The sequence below is a fragment of the Poecile atricapillus genome, chromosome Z, assembly GCF_030490865.1.
Source record: "Poecile atricapillus isolate bPoeAtr1 chromosome Z, bPoeAtr1.hap1, whole genome shotgun sequence".
NCBI classification, from domain to species: domain Eukaryota; kingdom Metazoa; phylum Chordata; class Aves; order Passeriformes; family Paridae; genus Poecile; species Poecile atricapillus.
In genome coordinates, this window is record NC_081289.1 from 102,301,984 (window position 1) to 102,329,981 (window position 27,998).

The following is a 27,998-nucleotide window of genomic DNA, read 5'->3' on the forward strand; positions in this document are numbered from 1 at the left end:
AATTTTATAAAATTTCAACCAATCTGTTCCATATAAAATGAAGATAGAATCACTGCCAAAATATTCACTCATCTTAAAAAAAAAGATTATGTTGCCCATTTACAAGAGAAATTGCATTCATTAAACTTGCAATAATTGTGCAGTTCTGAAAATTCAAAACATTGTCCAAAATGTGTATTGGACTCATTAGAATGCAGTATTTCTCATTAAATAAATGCAGCTCCACTTCCATCTTTAATTATAGAACTCTACACATTTTTTTTTCATGTACTGCTATGAAAATACCATGGAAAAAATAATCAAAATCATCATTTCCTACATGCATTATGTATGAGCTATTTACAGCCCTTTGCAAGAGTTTTAACTTACAAAAATTCTGAAAACAACCTGTTATTTTGTTTTACTTTGTTTTATTTTTAATAACTTCAAAATTCAGCATGGGGATAAACCACGACAATGACCACCCATCCTGTGCGGATGGTGTCCATATCATGTCTGGGGAATGGATTAAAGGACAGAATCTTGGGGATGTTTCCTGGTCTCAGTGCAGCAGGGAAGACCTAGAAAGATTTCTCCGGTATGTAATTCAAGGAAAGAACTCCTACTGTATGTCATTTAGAAAAAGATGCAATTAATGTGCTGAAATAATAAAAAATGCGGGAGATTTGTTTTGCAAAATCCATCAACATATTATAAATCACCATAATCTAATATTAGATTTATTAAAATCTGGTCTCAGCAATTACATGGATTTTTTATGTTTTCATGTCTTTATGTATTTCTATAGATATTTTATATATGTCAATATGTTTACTATATATTAATATGCTGTGTACTGAAATGTTTGGCCACCAAAACCTTAATCCATTAAGTAAGTTTTATGCTAAAATATTGTCCAGCACTTTTCTGAAAGGCTAGTCAATTATATTGTCTTTCTGCAATTGTACAATAGCAGAACGTACTAGCTTATAAAAAGCAGGCCATATCAGTTTAAACCTGAGCAGCAGCCCAGTGCTGATGAATAAAAAAACTGTAATTGTCCACATCTTTTGAATGTTGTATGCAAGTTGGTATGGCAATCAGACCCTCGGATTGCTCAGCATATGAATCTCTGCAGGTCGAAGGCCAGTAACTGTCTGGTACAGACGAATCCTCAGAGCCTCAATTCTGTGATTATTCCCTCTAAACTCCCAGGAATGACGTACACTGCAGATGAGCAGTGTCAGATTCTTTTTGGACCAACTGCTTCATTTTGCCAAGAAATGCAGGTAAGACTGTGTCTGTACTTCACAAAATGCTTCTACCACCTACTTTTTCTGTGAGAGTAGCTTTTATACATTCGTTTGATAGAAGGAGAATATAGAAGGAAATAGAGAGATGGAAAGAGAATATCTTACTTTGAAGTAAGAATTTTACACTTGCTTTCCAAAAATTAATACGCACATAGTCATTGGTTTATCCTGTAAGTCTTGCTTTAGGTCTTTGCATTTCCTGAAACACTGAAAATCCCTTGTACTTTACAAACAGAATATGTCATAGTGTTATGACACCTTGTTACAGCAAGTAGAATGTTTACAATTTATTATTTAGGTTCCATTTTATTATGATTTGGGTACTGAATGTCCATTTCTGACCTTCAGAAGATTATGCTGTGCCTGTGCATGCTCTGAGAAGTAATAGTGGTGTTAACTGAGCTCTCTGCATCTCCCAGGAGACACCCCTGAGCCTGGGCAAAGCTGTACAGTGCCATGACATAAAGAGTTCCAGCACCTCAGTTTATTGACCTTGCTTCACGCCAGCGTGAAGCAGTGTCACTGTATATTAATTAGGCTTAAAAAGACAGATTAGCAAAATTGAACATGTCTTCATAATTTCATGAACTAATACTAGTAGATATCTGATTAAAGAAGCAGTTTAAGAATGATTTTTACTGAGAGAAGTCAACCTTTTTTAACATCAAGAGGAGAGACTAAACATATTGGATGCCCTTAGGACACTAACCAAGACAAAATGGGAAGACAATATACAGATATATAAAAAGCATGGAGTATGGATTGATAAAGCAGGGACTAGAGGAACTGTGAAATAAAATCTCATCACAATCAGTGGGCAGATAGCCTGAAAAACTTAGGAGTACTACATAGGAAAATATAATACCTTTCTCAATTAATTCTTCAGCTCTCTTCCTGTTTTCAGTTTGGAGATGGTCCTGTTTCTTCAGAGACTTCCACTTAAACTAGTCTTTAGCTAAAAATTCTCAAAGGAAACATTGCAGTACATGTATGACTAAGGCATGCTGAGAGTGGTATTGTTGAAGAGAAAAGGAAAAAAAAAAGCCACAGTTTAATGGATTTTATATTAGTTGTCTTATTGAAAACATTTTCACTCTGGATATGAGCAGTAAATCTCAATGTCACAATTCTGCTAATATTCTTTATTACTTCCAAGTGTTTTTTTTTATGAATTTCAGCCTGTTTCATGATTTTCGGTACATTGCTTTCAATTGAAGGACGTAAATTTCTGGTTTTCATTCTCTAGAAGCCTATTTTGAACAACAAAATGGTAGCGTGTTTAATATTTCTTATAGCTCTTCTTTAACAATTACAGATTCTCAAAACTAATTGAAGAAAGAGACAAACATCAATATTTTCTGTTGCATAATACCTTTATATGCTTTTCATTTCTTTGGAAAAATCTCCTTCATATTACTTTTGTGTTTTGTTCTTATTCATATATTTAAATTCAGATAGTCAAGTCATCCTATGCGTGTTGTGTTTTTTTTATCGATGCAGTGAATATTCTTCTTTCAAGATCCTAACTCTGAAGTTTCTATGTTTACATTATTATTTTAGAAATATTAGGAAATAAAATTCAATGAATATTACCGAGGTAGTGTTCAACTATTTGTACGGAGGTGCACTTACAATCTAGGTGCATATAACTGATTGTCCATATCTAGAATATTCAGTTCTGTTCCCCTCTTCTGAGATTCTGCATGTAAGAGGACACATTTCACTTAAATCACTTATTTTCAGCTAAATAAATATGTCTGTTTTTTCCTACCTATGGTATCATTGCTTTATATTTATATTAAATATTTATATTTACAGTAAAATTTACAGACATTTCTGACAATTTTACTGTAACATTAAATATTAGTATTAATATACCATTTAATATTATTAAATATTAGTATTAAGATACCATTGTGATTTAAATCCAGGTATAATGTGGGTTTGCTGTGAAGAAAGAATATAGTAATGATACAAGACGAAAAGCCTATGTTTGTTTCAACTATTCTTTTTTCCTGACAAACTGCAATTTAATTTTAGTTCTTGTTATAACGCAAAATGTGTTACTTGATGACCTTATGGTCTTAGCAGTTAGAAAAAGAGAGCCCAATAGCAGTTTCTGAGAAGAGAGCAATGGGAAGAACCTTCTGCAGTTTTTCCAAAATCCTCTGCAAAACTGGTAACCTTAAGCTGGAAATTGTATAATGAAATATTGAACCAAGACATTATTGTTGTGAATTTTAAGAACTTTGGATCTATTAGAAATTAATAAAAGACACTGAGGACAAAATTGAGAAAACACGGTTACAGTAGTGAGGTGGAAGAAAAAGTTTTCCCAAAGCTTTTTCCAATACTTCCTTCCCAACCTCAGTAAAGTCACCTTGTTGGTTTTCTTCCGTGTTCTATCTGGAAGCAAAAATAACATTCTTAACTCCCTCCCAACAAAAAAAAAAAAAAAAAAAAAAAAAAAAAGAAACAATCCTCAGTTTCTAGACGTGAAGAGCTACTTACAGCAAGCTTAGGCACTACATTCAGATCTCCCTCTTTTGTTCCCTGCTGTGGGTCTTAAATTTATCTCTTCTGTTAGGGAAGTTTACTGATAGTCCAATTAGATATAGAATTTCTAAATAATAGAAATAACATTTCTATGGTGGAGGGGTAAACTCAGAGCAATGGATAGAGCAAAGTCCAGACGATAAGAAAGTTGTCCTTTTACGTGTTTTTTTCCTATGTATGAAAAGAAAAGGGGGGAAAAAAAAGTTACCATTGGAAACCGGTTAGAATCAAACCATTAAAACTTTCCAGAAATCTTTAATGAGTTCTAGCACATGCACTGTGCAACACCATCATCTAACTGTGAAGCACTGATACTCAGTAGCTAATTTTATCATCTTCTTCAGAAATAAAAATATACTAGATACAAGTAACAAATATGTTGACTCTACCTTTGCAAATAATTGCATTTCACTTACTGTGAAGATGACTCAAATTTCTCTGTGTTGATTGTACAAATTATTGTGGCTGCCATTGGAGAAATCAACATTGAGAAGATCTTTCTAAAGTGATTGCAGTATTTCATTAGTTATGGTATTAATTTATTACAATAATTGCAATTACAATACAGGTAACCACTGAATATTCCATGATACCCAGACTGCTTCCTTTAATCTCTGTATAGTCTGCCCTATTCTGCCAGTAATTGGAAGTTTATTATGGTTATAGTTGTTGTCCACAAGCCAGGAAATGAGAGAAACATACTCCTCGAAGGTTCATTTAAATGTCAGTAAATCCAACAATTTATAGCCCAGGATGTTTTGGACATGTTCTACTTGCTGAACAGCTCATGCACTTCAGTAAAACTGTATAAAAGATAAATTATGAACTATGTCACAATCTTACATCTTTTGAGACTGGAAGATTATTTAATGAACAGAGTTCCATACAGTCTTCTATGTTAAGCAGTTGTGTTTCATATATAACAGCTATTTAACTAAGAAAACAATTGAGTAATGATGAAAAATAATCTTAATTCTACAAATATCAGTGGTACAATCAATAATTCATTTCTAGAGATGTAATTTTCTACAGTTGTTATTACTGAGGAGTACTTCAGGACTGCACTTTACAGTCACATTACATAGCAACCTCTGAAAAATACTACTGATACAAATGATATTGCCTTGCAATCAAGAATTCCTCTTCATTATTTAATGACTGAAGCAAAGAACTGAAGGAACCACTGATGTTCTACTCCTGTATTTTCCAAAGTGAGGTTCTCCCACTTCCCTTTAATAAATGGTGACTTTATTTTTTTCCTTTTCATCTTTATTTCAAAGACTTTTTTCATATCCTAGGCAAAATTTTTAGACCCTAGAAAAGCATGAGTGGATCTCCAGGTTCAAGATTTATACTGTGTCTCCATGCTTACCTTGTAAGAGAGCCAAGTTTGCTTTTATGCCCATGATGTCTCATGCAAGAATCAATTAGGTCCTAACATTGTTTCACATAAAAGATAGTGAGATCATGACCCAGAAGTAGTTCTTGATGATTAAACAGGATTGTAAAACTTGACAATTTAATGCAATTGTGGAACTATTAAATATTGGTTTTTAAGATTAAAGTCCAGGATGTGAATGCTATCTGGTCAGTTCCACTAAAACCGTTCCTTGTCATAACACAGCTGTGATCTTTGCAAAAAAGTGGGAGACTGGTTATATTTCATGGTGATTTTTAAGGCATTTCAGGGAAATATCAAAATGAAAAGAACAAAAGTAATGGAAATATTATATTCCTAGTGAAATATCTGTCCTCATCTCAACCACCACATTTTAAACCATCTTGACTTTGCACAAATACTGTTGTAAAATTGCCTTTTAGTCTCGGGTCATTACTCTCAAGTGAGCTTTCTTTCCATATACTTACATGATTGAAAATGTATCTTTCTGATTCCCACAGACCTGTCTCACTATTTTAATGAAATAGACAGAAATAGGCACAAAACCCCCACAAAACTCCAAAGCTAGAGTGATCTCTGTAATACATTGTGACTTCCATGTTTTGTTTTATGAGCTTTTGGTGTTAAAAACTCATGACTAACACATTCTTTCAAAAAAAAAATGTCCTTTGTGTGGCTTGGCAATATTTTGTTTTTCAGTGTACACGCAAAAAATGTTTTACAGATTGTGAATATTCTAATGTCACAATTAAAAAGTTATTAATCTCCAATATCTGTTCCTTCCCTTGTCTCGTCTAGAAAGCTGTGATGCCTGCTGAGCTATACTTATCATAGATAACCTTTGTGAATGTTGGCTTAGCTATCCTTATTTTGACTGAAGAAAGTTTCTCTTCAGAGGAGTAAAATCCTGGTGTAGAAATCTGTGCCCTGATTTTGGAGTGACTGTAAAATTGACACTGGCCTCCAGATTTCTGTTTGCTTTCAAATCAGTCTGGATCTGCTTCACTGCTAGTTGCTAATGAAAAACCCATAATGTGTATTATGGTCTTTCCCTGGCCCTATACAGAAATCCTTAAATGTCAAAACTTAGGTGCTGACAGTAATATTCATATTTCATACCTCTCCAACATAAATAGTCTAAACTGAAGATTCTATTTGTGATTTGATTGAAATTAAAAGCCCAGAAAAAAACCCATATAAGTAAACCAGCAATTTTAGTAATTCCAGACCTCCTTTTTCCTGGGTTTGGGGAATATTAAAGTCTGCTAATACAGAGTACTTATTTTAGTAGTTGGTTAAATAAGTGTTTTTAGAATACAGTTAACTTCTAGCCTAAAGTAGTTTCTAGCTGGGGAGGTTAGGTCATGGTTTGTAGGGAGATGGTATACAAGCATTTGTAGAAACATGCAGATGTATAAAATGCACATTAGCAAACAAAGGGCGTTGATTTGATTATCTTTAGTTATCACACATGGTTCAAGTACGTCTCTGTGATTAGGTACCAAAAATACCCAAAAATCTGACTTAATGCCTCTCTATATTTTGAAGAATTGTTTCTAGATTTGTAAAAAACTGTTTGCTTTAAGCCATTTTGCAATAATATAAAAGTGAAATTAAGTGTACAATCCAAATGTTTAGGGAAAAAAAAAATAAGGATCATATACTTAAAAACCTGATAATGCAAGAGAAAATCTGCCTGTATATTTTGAAAACTTAGGTAAATCTCGATGGCTTTTCCACCATTGTATTCACTCACAAATGAGGATTTAAATATATGAAAAATAATTAATTATGATAATTAAATTAACATACTTTTTGTGGAGTATGTCTCCAACAGTATGTCTCTCATTTCCTACTTGGTATGGAAGCACTTTTTCATGAACACCTGGTACTCTGTCTCATCTACTATTGTCATCATCTACATTGTTTAAAAACAATGAACAGGAACAGAAATTAGAGTTTGTTACTTGAAAAATGATTGCTAAAATTATCCAAGGAGCAGGATAGAACTTGTGTAGGTGTTTTTTGGCGACAGACATAAGCTGATTCTTGTGTCGTTGCTTCAGCAAAAAAAAGGATGAATCAGGAGTGAGTCTGACTGCTGCCATCCTGTCTCTTGTTTCTGTACAATGCTTCAGACTTCTGCAATCTTTGACTATTTCTTTTTTTCACAGCTGATGTTACAGACATTTTTACATGTTAGGCTCCCAATGGAACTGCCCTGTTCCTTGGTTCAGACACAATCTTTCGTTGAGTTATGTTTTGTCTGCTTTCAGTCTTTTTTCAAGGTCGCATAAGATTTATGACATGTTTTTCATGCATAGTATAAAAGGCACAGAGACTCTTACTGGGTGTACCAATATAACAAATCATTTCACTCAGAAAAAGCAGGTCTTCTGGCAGCCCTGGTTTAAAAAACCCAGCTGTTCTTTATCTTTTATCCTGCTTGCAACGCCTCCCCCTCTCCTGATCCTTCTCGCCCCTCTTTGGTCAATATACATTGTGGAGGATCACTCTGCATGTGCAGTAATACTCAGGCCACAATTCAGCCCCACGTGACCTCTCTTTACTTTATTGTTTATTGTTAAGGGGAGCAGAGAGCAAGGAGAATGCAGTCCTGACAGAAAACCGTGGGAGAAGGAGGACTTTTTAGGGAAAAATAGGGAAAGCTGCCAGGGAAATATGGGAAATGTGAGCCAGCATTCTGCAAGGCTGGGCTTTCTTTTGAGTAAAGTAAAAACTCTTTTGTTCTGATACTTCAGATGGCTTTTCTTTCCATCTCTAAAATTCTTTACTGCCTTGCACCCCTGTCATCTCTCTTCTTTCCAGCAAAAATATTTCATTTGTCAGGTAACTTTGTGTCTTCTTCGTGAAGTTCAGGTTTGATGGCTTTTGGAATTTTTTTCTAGAGCAATAAATGAATTATAGAGCAATTATGAATCGTTGAAGAGCATGACAGCAGCAATCATTGGGATAGCACAAACAAGAGAGATCTGGAAGTCCTAGAGAAGCACTATTAGAAGAAATCTAAGCAGATTCTGGCCACTTGGGGTTTTTAGCATGTTTTTTGTGTCTTTAAAAGTATTGTTGTCATCAAACTGGTGAATTTAGACATTAGTGGACTGCATGCAGAAAGTAGTTTTGCACAAGATAGATTTTGTGTTTACTCTTTGTTTGGCTTTCAGCATGTCATTTGCACTGGGTTGTGGTGTAAGGTGGAAAGTGAGAAGGAATGCAAAACTAAACTGGATCCACCAATGGATGGAACAGACTGTGACACTGGAAAGGTATGCCTCTGGTGGAAAAGCAATATCAATTATACTGAACATCTAACATTTAAGGAAACAAACTGAATAGGTCTTTGTACTTCTTCAAAGTTCCTGCTTACCTCAATTATAAGGAAAATAAACTATGAACATATATATAATATCTATAGCTATAGCTATATTTATATATATATGATACATATTATAATATAGATATGAAAAAAGAATGTTTCCCTAAGACCAGTGAGTTAAAAGGTTAGCCAAAGAGACAGATGTTTTAATATTTACACTGTTTTATTTTAAATTCTTTCTCACTCTGTATCATATTTATGAGTAGAATGCAATTGTTGCTCTTCCAAATGTAAAAGAAACTTAAGCTTTCAAAGATACAGAGCTCTCACCTATGATTTAAGATTTAGGAATAGTCTCTTTGAAGGAATTGATGCCAATTGTTGTTAAAATTTTTCAGGATAAATTTTATCAAGAAATACCTATAGTGTCACTATATATAGAAGAGTGACAAATCCCATTAAAAGTATGCCATCACAGACAAATTAAATGATCACCCAAGACAGACGTCCATAAATTGTCCTTCAAGAGTTTTCCAGTTAAAATGATTTGTAACCTTTGTATATATTTGTGAATTAATATAAATAACCTCAAACAGAAAATAGAAAAAGAGCATATGTGTGTCTTGGGATTTTTAAGATAGTGTGAAGACAGCCATTTCCCACAGGAGTGATTTACTCTTTGAGTCATATTACATTCACCAAGACTGTCATCATTCTCCTAAAATCAAATCAATCAATTAACATAAAATGTTCAGATAATATAATTTTACATGCTAAAGGAAAACCAGGTTGTATTTCTGTTAATATCTCTGAAATAATTACAATTGCTTCAAAATTTTAATTCTGATAAGGCTTGTAGTTGATACTATCTGAAGTCAATATCTGGAAAGTAAGGGACGTGTTTTGTTGGATATCACGTTTTTCACATTGAGACTGGCCTGCCCATGCTATGGAATACAAAAGCAGAACCGCTTACAACAATTGCCCAGACTAACTAATTGTAATTAAAACGGCTCATTGAGTCAGGCTGCATAGATAACTTATTTATGTATAGCAGTAAAAAACTAAGCAAACATCACCAAAACATTGCAGGGGTTAAGAAAGAATTATTCTTGTTTGCTTTATTATCTGTCCAAGATGATGTTTAGGTTATACAAATCACTGGCTTTGGGGTTTTTTTATTGGTATTGTGGAGATGAAGTATTGTTGCCTGGTGCTCCTCTTAGGATCTTAGGAAGTGGTGGAAATGTCATTTGCATAGCTTGTATTACTTGGTTGAGGTTTAAGGGAATGATTTATAAACATCCCTTAGACTTCACAGAGGGCAGATGCTATCTCAGTAGAAAAATCCGTATTTTATCTGAAGCAATAACTTTAAATGTAGATGAGCGTTTCTGGTTTGAAACCTCCAAGAGCATTACAAAATTTATAGTTTCTGGTTGTAAATCTAATACAGAGATAGAGCCACCCTACTTGAAGACTTTTTAAAGGTGGAGTTATTATGCTTTCATTGTAATGTGATTTTTTTTGAGAGAAAATGAAGATCAGTTGATCAGTAAGGACTGGTTTCAGACTGTAGGTGAAAAGGTTACCAGATAAGGATGCTGAAAGCTACAGAAGTGTGTTCTAAAAGAAACAGAAGTCTTTATTGGCTGCATTAGTGACACCTTTTGTTTTGCTATAAGTACGAGACCTGTTTATGAAGTCTGTTATCCATTGATAACAGTGATTTACCAATAGTTAAAAGTGTAAAAAGAAATTAGTTAAGCTACTGATTTAATGTAATTAAGTGATCATTGTCTTCTTTGTAATTCCTGAATCATTGAATCATGAAATTGTTAACGCTAGAAAATACCTCTGCTTCCTAATACATGGGACAGATATTAAGTTAGTATCATTCAATAAAGCACTAATTTCTGCAGAGTTTATGATGACTTGAACAAGATATGGACATAGCTTACAGAGCATAATAATAGTGGTTGGATAGCTTTTGAGTGAGAAATCAGTTTTCCTGGGAAATGGTACATGCATGCAAGATCATTGAATTTATTATTACTATTTTAATAAATGCCAGAAATTCTCTGGACTTTCTCAACACCAGCTGTTTGAAGCTTCCATTTTATCTTTGAATACAAATGGTGAATAAAATTTTCTCTATTACTTGTAATATATCTTTCTATTGAAATTGTCACTGATAATGAGAGACAATGAAGTTCCTGCTGGTGGGAACTGTCATGCTGAAGCAAGCAAGTCCTGAGAACAGCTCTGGACACTATCCTATGATCATCGGTACAGTTAAGCTGGACAATGATCCCTGAAATAGGATCCAAACCAGCCAGGTTTGGGCTGGACACTAAAATGCTTTCTTAGGCAGTGCACAATCTAAAATTAAGGGAGACAGCATAGTATGGATACCATTTCTAGGAGGTATCCTTCATTGGAAAATAACTTGCTTTTGAGGTTGTGGACAAGAATTGAACCTTCTCCTTGGCCACTGAAACAGAGAAGGGCCTCTAGCTGTTGCATTTACTAGGACAGATGAAAAAGCTTCAGAGAGTGCTAGGCAAAAATATACCTGACTGACATAAAAACTGTGTATTGAACCAAATGTTTATCTTGTGCTTCCTGTGTGCTAGTGGAGAAGTGAATTGTTTTGCATATGCCTTAATTTATTTACCTAAGAGCTGAATTTTCACCTAGTGGTGTAAGGCTGGAGATTGTATCAATCGGACCTCTTTCGCGGAGCACATGGAGGGGGAGTGGAGCGCATGGAGCACTTGTAGCCGTACTTGCAACACTGGAATCAGCAGTCGACAGCGCAAATGCCCTGGGTAAAAATGAGTTCAGGTTTTCATTGCAACTCGTCATAATTTCTGAACAAAATTTATATGAGTACAGGAAACTGTGAAGATACAGGTCTTTACCTGAGCAATTAATACTTTATGAATACTGAAAAACACTTAGAAGAATAGGTATTTCAGGTATTTTACTGCATGGCAACACTATTTTTCATCTTTTCTACTTCTGTCAAGACCCTGGATAAAATTAACAGAAGAATAAAACTTCCTTCTTAAGATTCACATGAAGAAGCAACAGAAACTTAAATTCACAATTTCTGATATGCAGATTATCAGTGTGTAATTCTAGTCTTTAAATTTTTTAACTAGAGGATATTGACTTCTGCATCTCATCTGAAGAGCCAAGGAACTGAAAGTTTTACAAAGAGATCTGTCTACCAGTTTCTCAGACATTTAAATAGACTATCTGGAAACAGAATTTAGATTCCCTATCTTGTGAAAATTAAAACCTTTTGCCTTTGGGGATAAAGGGATTTTTACTTTTGACTTGAATGAAGTTTGTTTCACTGTATCTCAGTGACCAGGTAAAAGGTGTTTTCCTTTTAATTACTCCGTGCCAATTTGATTTTTGTGGGCCGTTTATGCACCAAGTGAAAGAGAAAAGAAAATATAGTCATATGAGTGGGAACAGAGTAGAATAATAAAGGCAAGTATAGATAAAACTAATCCACGGTGTGTAAGAGTTGAGTCAATGATTTAAAAAAATAATAATACAAAGAGGAGGTGAATAATTATGGAAGACTGTATAGCAGATTTTGGAGTAAAACAAAGTTTGACAAAATGTTGCCAACAGTAAAGGGTTGTATTTATACCATCTTTTCTAGTTCAGGCCTTGAAGGAGAGTGTCATGGGCCCACAATGCAGTATAGGGTATGTGAAAATCCTTCTTGCCCTGCTGGTGTGCCTGCCTTTAGGGACTGGCAGTGCCAAGCTTTCAGTGTCAGATCTTCAAATCAGAAGCATGTGCACCAATGGCAAGCTGTCATTGATGATGGTAAGTATAAACTATTTCCCTTGTTCTTATAATCTGCTTATATGGCTTATAGCTTGTTGATGTTGTTAATCAAGAAAGATATAGTTAAAACTAAAGCAAACAAACAAACCTCAAGCCCAGTATTTTTGGTAAGTTATTTTAATTTCATAGACAAGAGCTAGTGGTACTTTTGTATGCTCTAGAATATTTTTTCCTTTATTCCTAATGAATTTGTCCTATTTGTCCTTCTTAATAGGTAATAACTACATTTGAATGAAAATCCAGTCAGCTTTTACTTTTATAATCAGAATTGTAGTATGAAGTGACTCAGAAATACAGCTTTCTAGTGTAATGCTCCATCATTAAACATGTATCAGTTATATTTTTTACCTACAAAGCCAAAAAGACAATGCAGATGTTATGAGCCTTTGTTTTTGAGGAAGGAGATAACTCCTAGCTTAACATTGTGAGTATTTCACATATCACGGATTTGGCAACAATGTGTAGATAATGTATGCTGTAAACTTCAGTAAAAATTCTATAAATCCTAATAACTTGCATGCAAAGTCCTGGCATACTGTATGCATGCTTCCATGCAACAAACTTGCTTACATACCATATCAGCAGGAAAACGCTCAAGTGAGAGTATAGTAAGATCAGACTTATATTATCTGCAACAGTAATGTTGGTGTGAAACATCAGTGACTAGAAAATAAATTCCTTCTTGCTAGAAAAGTGAACAGTAATTTCCACCCCACTCAATTTTCTGTAAATTTTTGTCCTTTAATTTACTTAAATTAAAAACAAACCAAGGAAAAGCACAACAAAACCACATCAGTTATGAAAATGATTGACTTGAGAATTTCACAAAATCCTAGCAAGCCATAATAAAGAAAACCCTAGAATGACACAGGAATACTGGAAGTGCGTGTTACCAAATTTTAAGGTGTTCATTATGTGAATTGGTTTTACTCATGAATCAATTTATCAGAAAACATTAGAAAGCATAGAAGACTGTTTTTCTATCCACATATTATGCCTAAGTCAAGAAGATGGATTTCTTTTCTTCTAACCCTTTTCTCAAGGTGCTAAAGGGAAAACTTGTTTCATGGAAAACTATTTTCTTTAGGCTTGTATGTTAGCTCATTTCATTGTAAAGAGAACTCTCTCCAGCTATTACATAGGTTCTTATCAAGTCAATTAGTTTTGTTTTGTTTTACTGAATTTCATTTTAGCACAGGAAGACATGATTTATATCTTAAAGGATCTAAATGTTTAAGTCTGGCTTTGAATAATATGATTTCATTCAGATGAAAAAAACTTGACGCTCTCCTGTGCCATGTTAATGAGTACACATGGTTGCTTTCATCTGACTTTGTTCTGAATGATTCTGTTGTCTTGAGGTGTCCCTCAGGAGAAGCAAAAGTGGACCAGCCAGAGAGTGCCAGTATCCCAGTATACATTATTCTCAAATCCTGAATAGTTGGCTCTCTTAGTGAACACTAACTCTGCACCTTGTCCAAAATAGTTGCTGTATGAGATCTCCTGTACTCTGCTGAAGTTGTCTGGTGTTGTTTAGTTGCTGCCTTTTTGAGTTCAGTGTCTTTAAAATGATGTTTAGGTCATCAATTGTGCATTCCTTTAAAAAATGCTGATACATGCTTAAAGCCCCCAGGGAACTTTGAGGTTACTATTTAAAGAGTATAACTGGAATGCAGAGGGCACAAACTCAGGCAGCTTTTTAGCTGGAGATGGCTTGTGTCTGACTAGCTTCACATGTTGGCAGAAGACATCACATCTGTTTCTACCAGTCCTCTAGTGATACCCTGAGGCTCTGTCAATTTCAGTAATATAAATGTGCCCAGACCTCTGTTGTGTAAGTCAGCTGGCGCAAAACTCCTCTGTCTGTACTTTTTACTCCTTTGCATGCTAAAACTACTTTTTTGAAAACAGTCCTTTACAGATGGCAATTTCCAGTCTAGACTGAGCTGGTGCTAGTTAGCACATGCAAAAAAATGTGGCATAGACTGCTTTACAGTTCAGCTGTATAGACAGTAGAATTCCAGTGCCCCTGAATGTTTCCTGGAACTGTTTAATTTACTAATAAAAATGCACTCCAGGAATCTAGAAGTCAGTATGAAGTCAGAGTGGCATAGATTGTGTCCAAGTGAAATCAGTTTCAGGTTCAGGATTGACTTTTATCCTTTTAAAAATCTGCAACAGATTTAAGAAGAAGTTCTGAGTCAGTACATTTGTGAACAAAGATATGAAGAAGTCCTGTCATTTTGTACTTAGTTGACCACTGAGAAGAGACTTAGTTTCTTTTATTCGCTGTTACTTTCACACTGGTGAAACAGACTTCTTCGTTTATAAATGTGGCCATTAAGAATACATGGATACATAGGATATTACTACATTTTTATGCTCTGTCATGATTAGAAATTATTTACAGAATGTTTTACAAATTAGTAGAAAATTGCTTAAACTTTGTAAAAATGTTAGGAATACTGTTACCACTTTTCATGGAAAAGTGTTTCATGGGGTTTTTTTTAATGTGAACTTTATAAATTCATATATTTTTCTTCCCAGGGTGTGCCAATTACTTCATTTTTTTCTCCTTGACCTGCACAGTTAGGAAGTATGGAAAGTGTTAAGTTTCTTTTTTAACCAATATTTATGATCTGCCAAAAATACAGGAGAATGAAAGTATAGATTACTACCAAAATATTCCAACAGCTGTAATGTGTATACACTTAATTGCAACAATGAGCATGACATGAGTACTGTGTAGGCCAAGTTTATAGCAACAGCATGCTGTAGGAAGAAAAAATCTGAAACTTAACAAACAGCTAAGAAATGGATCAAAAAATTTTTTGTTTTCCCTGTGTGGTAACTTCTTATACTAGTGTAGATACATGCCACACATAAGCAAGTATCAGTTTTAGCAATAGTGTTGATGATAATTCCATGTTTTGAAAGTTCTTTTTCCAATAATGTGTGTTTTTCCATCTATTGCTGCTACAGAAAAGCCGTGTGCTTTATTCTGTTCGCCGTCTGGAAAGGATCAACCTGTTCTTCTAACAGATAAGGTGATGGATGGGACTTCCTGTGGCCAGCATGGGCTAGATGTCTGTGCAGATGGTAGATGCCAGGTATGAATTACTTGTTTTGAACCTGGATATACAGGCACATGCCAAGCACATATATATGTTAAAACTTTAAAAGATTTTTATTTCATATCAAGCTAGCATATAGTAACCTTATTGCTGTTGTCAAGCTACCCCTGATATTAATTCATAGAAATGTGTCTGACAGAATGTGGAGATGCTTGAGTAAACTTCATTTGTTTTAAACTGAATGCTTCTTAGCAAAATACAGGTATAATTTGTATTTACATATTTCAGACCTGTTTATGCCCTATTCAGAATAAGTCCTTGGGCTGACATTAACACATTGCCGTTGTGGGCATAGTAAAGAACCATCCATACTTAGAGTAGAAAGCAGGAGAGGCACATTGCATTCTCTTAGTGGGAAAGCCTGTGGGGTGTGTGTTGCACAGTGGACCTGATGTGCCACAGGTCCCACCAGGAGATGGGAATGTTGTGTTTCTCTTGGAGAGCAGCTGGTAGAGTTAGCCAGCTACATAGGAAGAGTGAATGCAGCAAACTATGTAAAGTCACAGGGGACTTCTCTATGGGATAGATCTCTGCCATGAGCTAGTGCAATTCTCATTCTCAGCAGGGCTGGGTCATGCTGGTTAGGCATCTTGCAGAAGGGTGAGGTACCTGACACTAACAGCAACTTTATGAAAAACGTGGCGTGTGTCTCAACAGCCTTTATTTTCTTCTCCCACAGAAATTTGGCTGTGATGGTATATTAGGATCTCTAGCTCGTGAAGATCACTGTGGTATATGCAATGGTAATGGAAAGTCATGCAAAGTTATTAAAGGTGATTTTAACCATACCAGAGGAGCAGGTAATGTCTATTTTGTTTGTTTCAAATACTAAGGAAACCAGTGGCTTTCTGATTACTTGGAACAGTGGGAAATTAAAAAAGTTATATTTCTTAAAATTATTCAGATCCTCAAAAGAACTTCAGATCTAGCTTTTTAAAGATGTTAAGACATTGAGGATAAGAATGCATAAATATTTTAAAATTTGTTGAAAAATTATTGCACATTATTTCAATTGCAAAATTAAGGAAATATCTTTATCATCAATATCTTTATCATTAAGATATACTCTGTTTCACAGAAGAGACTGATTTTTAAGGAATATGAGAAATTAGGTTTCTTATATTTTTAGAATATAGTGTTGTAAATTCTTTTAGTGTCTAGATTAATGTAGTGTTCTTCAAAATAAATATCCAAATTATGATTTTTTTGTCTACTAAACTAGGACAGGCAGTGAAAAATCATGGAGCCAAATGCACGAAGAAGTATGATACCTCTTCATTACTCATTATTTTATACTAATTATAGCATACCATCACAAGCCAATAGGTTTTCTAATGCAAAATGAACATGAAATATACAAATGTTGCTGTGATCTGTCATGTGATTGGAAATAACTTACTGGTTCCAGCACAATAATGTTGACAGAGTAGAGAATTGAATCTTGCGCCATGTATACAAGTCTTCTCCTTGAAGCAGCATTTGACCAACTGTCAGCATTTGCTGGCCATTATACTTTCAGTTTCTTGAGTAGAAAATATGCAGAATTTAGACGTGGTAAGTAAATCACATCAAAAATACTGTAATGAGAAGCAGACAGCAAATCTTTGAAAAATAAAGGACTTCAGTGGATTTTTGACTGTAGTACTTAAGGCAAGAAGGGAAAGTTAGGCATAGTCTAGGAATGTTTATGTCTGGCCCTCTTGAGTGGAATGTAAGGCAAAGCAAAGATCCCAAACCCCAGATGATTCTGGAGAACCACAAGATATAAAAAACAGCAAAAAAGGTTCTTGATTATAAAATCACATTGTGTCAGCCCTCTTCTGTTGCTGATGTGAATATTCACACACACTCGAGTTTTTTCAGGGTGCTGTGTCAATCCTCAATATTGTAGTATTGCCATCTAAACACCTGTGTAAATTATTTTCCTTCTCAGGAAGCCGTAAGCGATATTTAGAAAGTGTGATTAACTCTTACAGAAATGAAAGATGCTGCTTTAATTTTCATGTTTGAGGATTATTGAAAAAGTGTTGTAAATACTTAGTATTTTGTTGTATAATATCACATAGCTACACATAATAGAAGATGGGTGGTTTTTTTCCCTTTGTGAAGTTTACCTGGATAAACAAAAATACGTGTTTTGAATTAATGACATTCCTGCCTGCACAGTGATTTCCATCTGCATTGCCTTTTCACTGTGCTTTACTTAAAGCAAATTGTTCAGCATCCTCTCTTAATCCCACACTATCAAGAGACAATCTCAATTTGAAGCAAGTAATGAATAAGTAAATTGCAAAACCAAAGCCTGTCATAGCAGGGTTTGCATATATTAAACTAAGAAGGAGATGGAGCAAAAAATACATTAAAAAAACCTAAAAACCAAGCAGTGGGCAGATGCTTAGATTTTAGTGCCATACCATTTGTCTTTTCATGCTGAGTGAAGCTGGAATTCTTTTATAGTCATCTGGTGGTCATGATGACACTAAATTACTTAGCCAGAAATAACATCACCTGCTCCAGTTCCAATCTCCAAGCCTCACTAGTTCTTGATGTGTTTTACTGTGTACTCTTTTAATTATGTAGCATTGTATATATATTAGATATAATGCACAGTTCCATAGCTTTTCTTCAATTTTGCAAGAATCTTCAAAATATTGCTAAATAAATTATAACTTGCTACATTTTAAAAGCAAAATAGGGAGAAGAAATGAGAAAACATACACGATGTACTTTTCTATGCTCTTCTGTTTTTATGTTTAACTTGGGACATCTGGTCTCATGTTTAGGTTATGTGGAAGCTTTGGTGATACCTGCAGGAGCAAGGAGAATCAAAGTTGTGGAAGAAAAACCAGCTCACAGTTACTTAGGTAAATATTACACACATTTTAGTGTTAATGTCCTGTTTTGCTCAGCACTGAAGAGTGTCAGCTAAACATGCTTTTGACATTGAACAAAGCACTGAGTAGAACAAAAGATTTGTGAAAAACTTGTCTAAGGAACAGAACAAATTATTACAGAATCATTTTTAATATTGTTCTTCCTTTGGACTTTTGTCTCATCTTTTTTAGAGAATATTTCAAACACTGTATTTAAATCATGTAAAAAAATGTCTATGCATACTTGCACATTTTCAATTTTTTGCATGGAAAGCATATTGAAACTACTGAAAAGAATTTTATGTTCAAACATAAAATAATTTGTGCTCAGACAACAAGAAGACACACTGTTAACAGAACAGTGGTAAAACAAACTTCAAACAGAAGTGGTAAAAATAGACTGAAAAAGCAGAAAAGTATTTCTTTGCACTATTTTGAATTGTCTGAATCTTCCAATAGATTAACTTAATCACAGTGATTATTTTCTTTTTTCCATGTAAGTGAAATTGTCTTTCATTGATTAAAAAAAAAGTGTTTATCTTTTAATGAGGTCTAAAGAAGTTATGTGGGAGAGTAAACTTTATTACCATTATTGTTACAGGGTTTAAGCAAATATATGAAATATCATAATTGCTATTGTTTTGTGCAGTGCTTAAATTTAAATTGAGAGAGACATAGTATGAGAAATAGGACAATGATACGAGAAATGCCCTGGTTCTTAGTTATGTTCATAAGTAATATTTACATTTTAAGAAGTGTTAGAGTATTCTCAGTACTTCAGTTGAGAGAATGGTGAAGATGGTGAATCTTAATTATGACAGTTTAGGTTATCAGTGGGTGACTGCTGGCTTGCCTTGAGGCCTGCACCTTCCCAGGAGGTTTAGAGATCTGGAATATTTAATTGTTCCCCAATGAACCACAGACATGGAAATGTAAGAGTGTTAAAACAATATCTGAAGTTTGTCTTTCTATTGACATTACTATTTTCTATTTTTTGACTAAGGCAAAAATAAATAAATAAATAAATAAATGCTGGCATTGTGTTTAGGGAAATTTATTCCTTCTTCATGAGTAGCAAACTGATTTAACCTTTAGTCCACAAAAGGCTAAAGAATGAAATGGTTTTTATGCCCATGAAATAATGTCAGTCATAATGTTCATTTGGGAAAGCTGCCGATAAGCTCCTAGTTGCTTGTTACCTTAATACCTTAATTTTATTTTAATTAATTTTACTGGTTTTTGTTTGAAGGAAGATCAGCCAGTATTTCTGTGCAATATATTTCATTGAGCCCTACACCTTTTCTTTTTTTCTTTTTTTTTTTTTTTTTTAATCCTTTGTGGGGACCCAGTAATAGGCCCATTGCCATATATTGAATTAAAACTGTGTTGTTGCACCCTTTTTTTTAATGGCACAGGGTATTTAAACTTTCTTCAGTTATAGGTTATTTTGAAAGCATCAGAATCTGAATTGCAAAGGAATAGTTTTTGAATAGGCGTAGCATAATGAAAGTTTTGGGGTGAGAGTTTAAGTCTTTAATTTTAGGAATAAGATTCTTCACTATACTGTGATTAAAAATCTGAAAAGTAATTTGGAGATAATATAGCTCACTGTACTGCTAATAATTATGTAAATGGAAATAAAGTGTAAACACAATGTATTTCAGCACACTCCAGTAGCTGTTGCTCAGAAAGCAATTTTAACTGAAGGAAGTAGTCAGTTGAGAGGTCAAATACAAAAGGAGTCAAAATATACTGCCCTTCTTTGGATTTACTTGATAGTCAGGAAACAGAGTCATTACTATCTGGAAATGGCGGTGATTTTGCTAAATTGATTAGTAGAACTACAGCCCACGCTCGCAGCATCATTGGATAATTGTGGTGTTGAAGCAAGTATTCAGAACAGTTGTCTTCTTTGTGTGAAGTATGTCAACATACACCATAGAAACAGGAGCTCTGGCATCGCAGAGCAAAAGGCAAGGTAAAACTTGAAACTGTGTTTACTGAACCAATTGACCCATTGATAACTGTCTGTCTCTCCTCACCTGTGGAGAAGCAGGAGGACTGATACAGCCAAACTAGGTATGCCTCCCTGCTGAAATTACATTGGAAATAGCACAAGAGTTTGTGATCCTTCTTTTATCAGTACAGTATTCAGGAGTGGGAATTACATGTAGCAGTATAGTGGGTGGGGAGTATTTATTTAAGTAAAGAATATTTCCTAAAGCATACGCTTACTTATTTTGGAACTGAAAATTATTATTTTCAGATAGAACTTTGTTGTATATTTTATTATATATATATTTTATTATATATAGATATAATATATATTATATATAATTAATATATATTTTATTATATATTTATTATATATTTATATATTATATATTTATTATTATATTTATTGTATTTTTAAAGAATGAACTAGCAGTGGTAACACTGTTTATAACCATTTTTGATACTTGGTTCACTATCAGTTACATAAAAAAATATTATAAGAACAACTGTTAAAAGTTGTTTCAAGCATTATCTAGATTCCTATGGTATGAGATAATACCTTCTCTGTTACTAAATTTTCATTCATATTTGGCAAGTGTTGCAAGTTTTCAGAACACATTTTTAATACAGAATACAAAAAGGAAAATTAAAATATGCTTCTTAGAAGACCTGGGCATTAAAATTAGAGAGCTCATTCATGAGATACTTGAATAATGGCCTTGACAGGTCCAGGCTTTATAATGAATTAATGTGATGGATTAGTGGAATATAACTATGGAAATTACTTACAGTCCTAAACCTGAAATTCTTTTGTGCTGATCAGAAATGAGAGAAACTGTTCATTTTCAGCTGAACTAAAGTGGATTAGCTGTGTCACTATTCTCAGATATGTGATCAGGCTACTTCAGGGCTATAGACCATTCAGATCTGCAGTGTAGCACAGCATGACATTGCAATTGCCAACAGTCTTATTGGCATCCAGCCTATAGGTGTGTTGTGTTCCATGTGATTTCTTTCATTAAATGCTTCCCAGTTAAAAAAAAAGCATGTTGGGCCACATTTCGGGACAGGAGTGTGTTGGAAAGCAGATGGTGTCTGAGAAGTTTTGAATCCCTCATTTCTGACAATGTTAATAGTTTAAAAATACCTAGAACCAAATCTGTGCAATCTTTGCAGAGTGTAATTTCAGATCTCAAGGGAAGCCAGTTGAGAACGCGTCCCATCTCCCCCCTCACCCGCCAGAGCAATGCAGAAACCAGAGTCCACTGAGACTTAACATGTTTTCCTTTCATGTATAAAGGACCATAGGAAATGGTTGAGAGCCTATAGGTAAAAATTAAGGGACAGACTAACAAAGGAAACTTCTTTGTTGGGTGTTACAACAGGCTGCCTAACCAAGCAGAGTAAGTGCTCTTACTTCAGCTACAGGAATCATCATGCTTGCAGTCTCCGATCTGGCTTGGGAATTTGAGTAACCTGATATCTACTGGAAAAACAGCACACCAAGCTGTAAACAATCCAGGAGACTCTTGGAGTGTATTGAGGATAATTTCTTAATTGAAATTATAGACCAGAGTAATAGTGCTCCTGGACCTTGTTGGTTCCTTCCCAGCACAGATGAACTATTTAGAGAGTTTAGTGGCCGCCTAGACTGCAATGATCATGCCCTGCTGGAATTCAGGATTTTCAGGAATATGGGCCAGGTGAAGACTAAAGCCAGGACTTTTTGAGAGCAAACTTTCAGTTGTCTAAGGAATTGATAAATGGTACCACATGGGAAACTGCCCATGCGTATACAGAAGCAAAAGGGCTGACAGTTCTTTAAAGATTTAGGATAATAGTTTTTAATAACACTTAAGGATAATAATTTTTCCTTGAATGCAAAAGCTCTTGATCATTCCAACATCTAAGAAATCAGGCAAAGAAGGCAGGAGAATAGCATAGGTGAGTAAGGACCTCCTGGTCAAACTAAAGTGTAAGAAATTGCACTAAATCCTTAATTGTAAGGTATGCACAGGCAGTGGAACCAGGGACATATGTCCTGGGAATTATTATAGGGATGCTGCTCATATATGTGGGGATATGTTCAGGAAAACTAGGGTGCAAGTAGTGCTGGTTTTTGGCAAAGAATGGGGAAGTTAATAAGGGTTTCTACAGGTTTTTAGTCAGAAAGGGAATAGTAAAGAATATATACACACCCACAATACACACTGAAAAATAAGACAGGAAAAGTTATGATGATCCTGCAGAAGGCTGTGATGCTTTGCAGGTTTTGCCTCAACTTAAGTGGTGAACAGTTTTTCCACATCTTTCAAGTTCCTCAACATCAGGGCAGGGAACAGTGGAATGAAGTTCCTCCCATCATAGATCAGGTTTAAGACAATGCAAGCAATGTGAATGTACACAAATATATGAGTTGGTCCTGAGGGAACATGCTAATGTAGTATTTTATATATATACTCTCAAGATATATATTTATATATCTATATACCTACATATCTATATACCTATATCTATATGAAATATAGCTATATACTCTCAAGTATTTTTGAAAAATCATGGCAGCCCAGTGAAGCTCCTGGTGGTCAAAGGAAAGGGACTGTTGCACGATTTTTGAAGAGGCTAGGATAATAAAGAGAACACTGGGAACTAGCAATCAGTCAGCCTTAGCACTGCTGTTTTCAAAAATTATTTGAATATTAAGTCCTAATGTTCTTAAGATGAAGGGACACCTAATAACCTGAATGAAAGTGAAGCAATTACTTCAGTGACAAAAAATATCAGTGTATGTACTTTCATTTAGAATTGAATTTCAGATATCTTACATTTTCTATAGAAAAGGAAGGATCAGTCAAAATGGCATTACTTTGATACTTTTCTGGAAATATAACTGTATTTTGGACAAAGTAGAAAAAAGATCACTGAGTTAATACAGTAGAGTGATATTTCCATATTAAAAAAATTATTAGTAGGTACTGATTTACCAAGTGGAGGACTAGAACAACAACACTGTTATTCCCCACTGAGAAATCAGAGATACAATAGCTGAATTGTGATTGTTTTATCTTTCTGGCTGTGTAGCCTCTCACACCTCATTAAAATTAGAAGGGTGTATAGTCCTGACACAGTAATTAAAAAATTCATTGCACTCATCACCATCACTTAAATGCCATTGTTATGACGGCTGTTTTATGCTCTACAGAGATGCAGTTTTAATTAGTCCCCTTGGTTTAGCACTGAAATTGTGGTTGTGGTTACGGTTGTGGTAGGCTTTCCCAGTTCAAGTTTTCTTTGGTTGTCCTTTCAATTGTAGGTGTATTGCTTGAACTACCTGATAGAGGATATCTTGTGTTCTCAAAGTTCTTCCTATTTTGGGTTACTTTGTACAGAGCAACCTCCTCTGTCCAAAGTAAGAAGAATAGGAATATGTGTGCAGTATAGAATAAAACTCAGTGAACTGGCTTACAAAATGGGGTGTGACAGAGTCAAGAACAGAAGCTGCACTGCCTGAGTCCAAGTCCAAATTTAAGGCTTGAGGACACACTTTCTGACTTTGTCTAAGACCAGTGACTCATATGAGGAATCCGAAAGCAGAAAATGCAGGATCTGGCATATTTCTGTATTCTGAGCTGGGATTTCAGTTTCCTGCACATGTCTGCATGCTGTGGCACACACGTTCATTTTAAAGACCAGACAGAATGAAGAGAGAGAATCCTCTCTCTGGGGAGAGGATGCTGCTCCATCTGAGCAGCGTGACCCGGCTGGACCTTGGCAAGTTCGAGTGTATTTTTTTAATTTTTCCACCGTGAAGAGGATTAGCTCCAACAGTTTGAACACTAAATAGAAATTAATTACCATTAACAATTGAATGCTTAAACTTAAAATACACGTTTTTAAATTTTGTAGAATCACTGTTTCTTTTCAGTACAAGACTGTTATACAGTGTTAATGGATTTTATGGTCTTAACATCTATTACACAGTGCCGTAGTGGTACACATCAGTGGTGTCTTATTCAATTGGATTCCTGCCAGTCCATAGGCCTGTTGCCATTGTTTCCCATAGAAACAAAACATAACAGTATAAATATGAAGAGGAGAGGACATGATTACAGGAGTGACTCACATTAACTTACAACTTTAAAAAGGGAAATTTTGGAACATGTAGAGGTTCTCTTACAACAATCTGATGCCAAACATGCAATTTCAATGAAGTCAAACGTGTAAAACTTCTTGTACAGAAGGTGTCTTCAAATCTACTTCACATGATTATTCAGAACTGATTGGAACAAAATAAAATAAATTAAAACAAAGTAAAATTACAAATCATTCACAGAAGAATCTGTTTCATTTGCTATAGATACAAATCCTTTGTTCTCAGTGTATGGAATATATCTTACCTGGCTTGATCATATTTTTAAATATAAATTAAGTCAGCATGAGAAATGATTCAGCCAAAAAGAACAAGCTTTTCCTATTTGTTAGAAGAGTGCAATCACATGGTGAAAGTGTATAAAATCTTATCACATTCTAAGGTGCAGAAAGGGCAAGTGTAGTTATTAGAGAGGAAAGAATTCTGAACTAGAATTTTTTTTTTTTTAAAGTTTTAGCCTAGTTCCACAAATCTTGAAGAGTCTTGTGAAAATTGTGTTTCCCATGCTTTTATGGATTATAGAAAGGGCCAACCTGGAAACAGAGAATAGTTCCCTTTGCCTTAAAGTAATTCAGTGTTCAAATTATGAATTATGCTAGAGCTTGACAATCTTCTCAGGCATTAAAACACTGCTATTAACTTCAAGTAATGTTAAATGTACATGATTTTGCCAGGCATTCCCTCTGGAAGGTGTTTCTGAAGTACATACCAACCGAAGTTCATGTACAGTAGGATCCATAAATATGTTTGCAATCAGAGTTAGGTTAATTTCAACTATTTTTTTAATTATCTAAACAGGAAGTGAGAGGGGGAAAAAAATCACTACTGGCACAGGCATCTTTTATATTGGGCTTTTTTCATGTATTTTACAGCTCTTAGGGATGCTGGAAAACAGTCAATCAATAGTGATTGGAAGATAGAACATTCTGGAACCTTCAACATTGCTGGGACCACAGTCCATTATGTTCGGAGAGGTCTCTGGGAGAAGATATCAGCCAAAGGTCCCACAACATCACCTTTACATTTATTGGTATGACAGTTGGTTTTTTTTTTTTTACTTGATTCCTATGATATAGCGTAGTAAAAAATATTTTTTCCGGACTCCTCAAGAGAATGAGATCGATGTAAGATATACCTGCTTTTATGTTTACGTATATATCTACAAAAGTAGGAAGGAGGGGGTGAGGGGAGAGGGGTCTGTCAGCCTGCTTGTGAAAAAATGCATTTAAATCCATAAGCAATCTTTATGTTGTTGGGGCCGGATTAAAGGTCTCAGCATTCCTGCCAACATCACAAATAGCTGATGTGCCAAGTAAGGAGAGAGATTCAAATTAATTTCTGGTGGTTTTAATCCTGGCTGAATGTAGAACAGCATCATCATTTCAGAATTGGAATCACCAAATTCTCCATGAAGAAGTCAAGTTTTGATGCATTTCAGTGTAGCAGAGGAAAAGTTAATAGCTACCATAAAGAAAGAGGGAGAGATGATGGGGAAGTACTTCACAATTCAAACCCTTTAAATTAAAGGAATTTTCTTAATGAAGCAAAATACTTTTCCCATTGGCTTGACTTGGATACTCTTCTAGCAAAGCCATTAGGAGGGCTGAAAGGCAGTAGAGCATCAAGTCATTCTGTTGTGCTTTTCAAGACAATCTACTTGCAGTTTGGAGTTTGTCTTCTGTAGTGTCCGTGTATGTAGGAAGGTTTTCCTTTGTATCTTGCAGGTGCTGCTTTTCCATGACCAGAGCTATGGTTTACACTATGAATACACAATCCCGCTGGATCCTCTCCCTGAAAATCAGAGCTCTAAAGTACCAGAGCCCCTTTTCATGTGGACACATTCCACCTGGGAAGACTGTGATGCCGTATGTGGAGGAGGTAAAATATAAGAAAAATGTACAAACACACACACACACACATATATAAAAAATGAATATGTGCATACTATATGCATGTATATACACAGTGCAAATGTGTCTATACAATGTGCACCTATATGCATGTATTAACACTTTTTGTTTATATATAATTATGATTCTGATGGTCAGTGTTGTATATTTAATACTAATATCCTCGTTGTTTCTTGTATGTTTCCAGAAAATGTAGACATACGTCAGATTCATGCTTTCTGATTGCATTAAAAATACTGTGATAGCTCTAGGAAAACATTCAGACTAAATATAAAAAGTAGTAAAAGATGGTAATGAAGGAACAAAATTTAGGCTAACAAGTAAATTCAGGACACAGTTTCCAAGAAGAAATAGAAGTGCAAGAACTAGAACAAGAATAGAAAGTGCATTCCACTCTGTATTTGGAACTACTGAAGATAAATGATCTGTAAGAGACATTTCAAACCACAGAAAAGCTGAATCCCAGTCTCAGATCAAATAAGTACAGTTAGTAACATGAGTTGAAGATGATCCAGAAACATATGGAACAAATATTACAACAGCAGATATTAGCATGCTGATGTGATATTTTTCCTATGTTTATTAACCATAAAAAATGTGATTTTGGAAGAACAAAATATGATTATGAACATAAATATTGGAATATGAACAGTATTGATATAAGGAAAACTTTCAAGCTGTTTTCTATAAAATTTTCCATAAAATTATAATTGTACTTAAAAAACACTTCAGAGAGGGTTGGTTTTTTTTTAATTACTGCAGTGTACAGTGATCTTTTCATACCTTGTGCAGTTAGTCAGCCTGTGAGCACCATATTGATTTTTAATACCTGTCTTTCATGCTGACAATCTTGACAGTCATGGTTGCTCTGATCAACAGTTCTGAAAACTGCTATGTACTTTGTGATTGAATAGAAAAGCCTCCAGGCTATGAGAAAGAAATGCTTTTCTTTCTCATAACATCAGCATAAAGAACACAGTGTTCTAGCTCTTCTGACTGTGTGAACAATCCTGGTGTCATGAAAGACTGCTGTAGTTTACATAAACTTGCTTTTTGTGGCTTGGTAAGAAAGCGTCTTCCCTAGAAGGTATTTTGCTCATGGTGCTAGTAGCATCCTCTGATTCTTAGTAGTGCATCCCTCTTGACTTGTGAATTCACAGTTTTTATAGTTTCCTGATGTATTTTTAGAATAATTTTAATGCTACTACAATCTGTCGATATTGCCCCAGATATTTCTAAATATTTCTATTATCTACAGAAATCTTAAAATGCAGTATGTCAGTAATTTATTCTACATTAATGCTTAAATAAATATTTAAATGTTTTACTCTAATGTTTATAAGTTTTTTCTGTTGTAACTGGCCTTCATTTTATGTTATTGTCTAAAATAGGCGAGTTATTACAAAGTTCCCTAGAAAGTAAATATTCTGAAATAGTACTGAAAGATTTTTCTTACTTTAGACAAAACTATTTCACTTT

General features: G+C 34.7%; 1 protein-coding gene across 1 annotated transcript in view; it reads left to right on the plus strand.

Annotated features, from left to right (window-relative positions):
• Nucleotides 1–27,998, plus strand: part of ADAMTS19 (ADAM metallopeptidase with thrombospondin type 1 motif 19) — a 139,102-nt gene that overhangs the window by 87,014 nt on the left and 24,090 nt on the right. Inside the window, exons 9-18 of the mRNA XM_058826247.1 lie at nucleotides 437–577; nucleotides 1,118–1,268; nucleotides 8,433–8,534; nucleotides 11,285–11,415; nucleotides 12,267–12,436; nucleotides 15,440–15,567; nucleotides 16,271–16,391; nucleotides 18,375–18,455; nucleotides 25,482–25,639; nucleotides 26,334–26,487. Of these exons, the coding sequence (XP_058682230.1) occupies nucleotides 437–577; nucleotides 1,118–1,268; nucleotides 8,433–8,534; nucleotides 11,285–11,415; nucleotides 12,267–12,436; nucleotides 15,440–15,567; nucleotides 16,271–16,391; nucleotides 18,375–18,455; nucleotides 25,482–25,639; nucleotides 26,334–26,487 (1,337 nt within the window). The remainder of the gene's footprint in view (nucleotides 1–436; nucleotides 578–1,117; nucleotides 1,269–8,432; nucleotides 8,535–11,284; nucleotides 11,416–12,266; nucleotides 12,437–15,439; nucleotides 15,568–16,270; nucleotides 16,392–18,374; nucleotides 18,456–25,481; nucleotides 25,640–26,333; nucleotides 26,488–27,998) is intronic.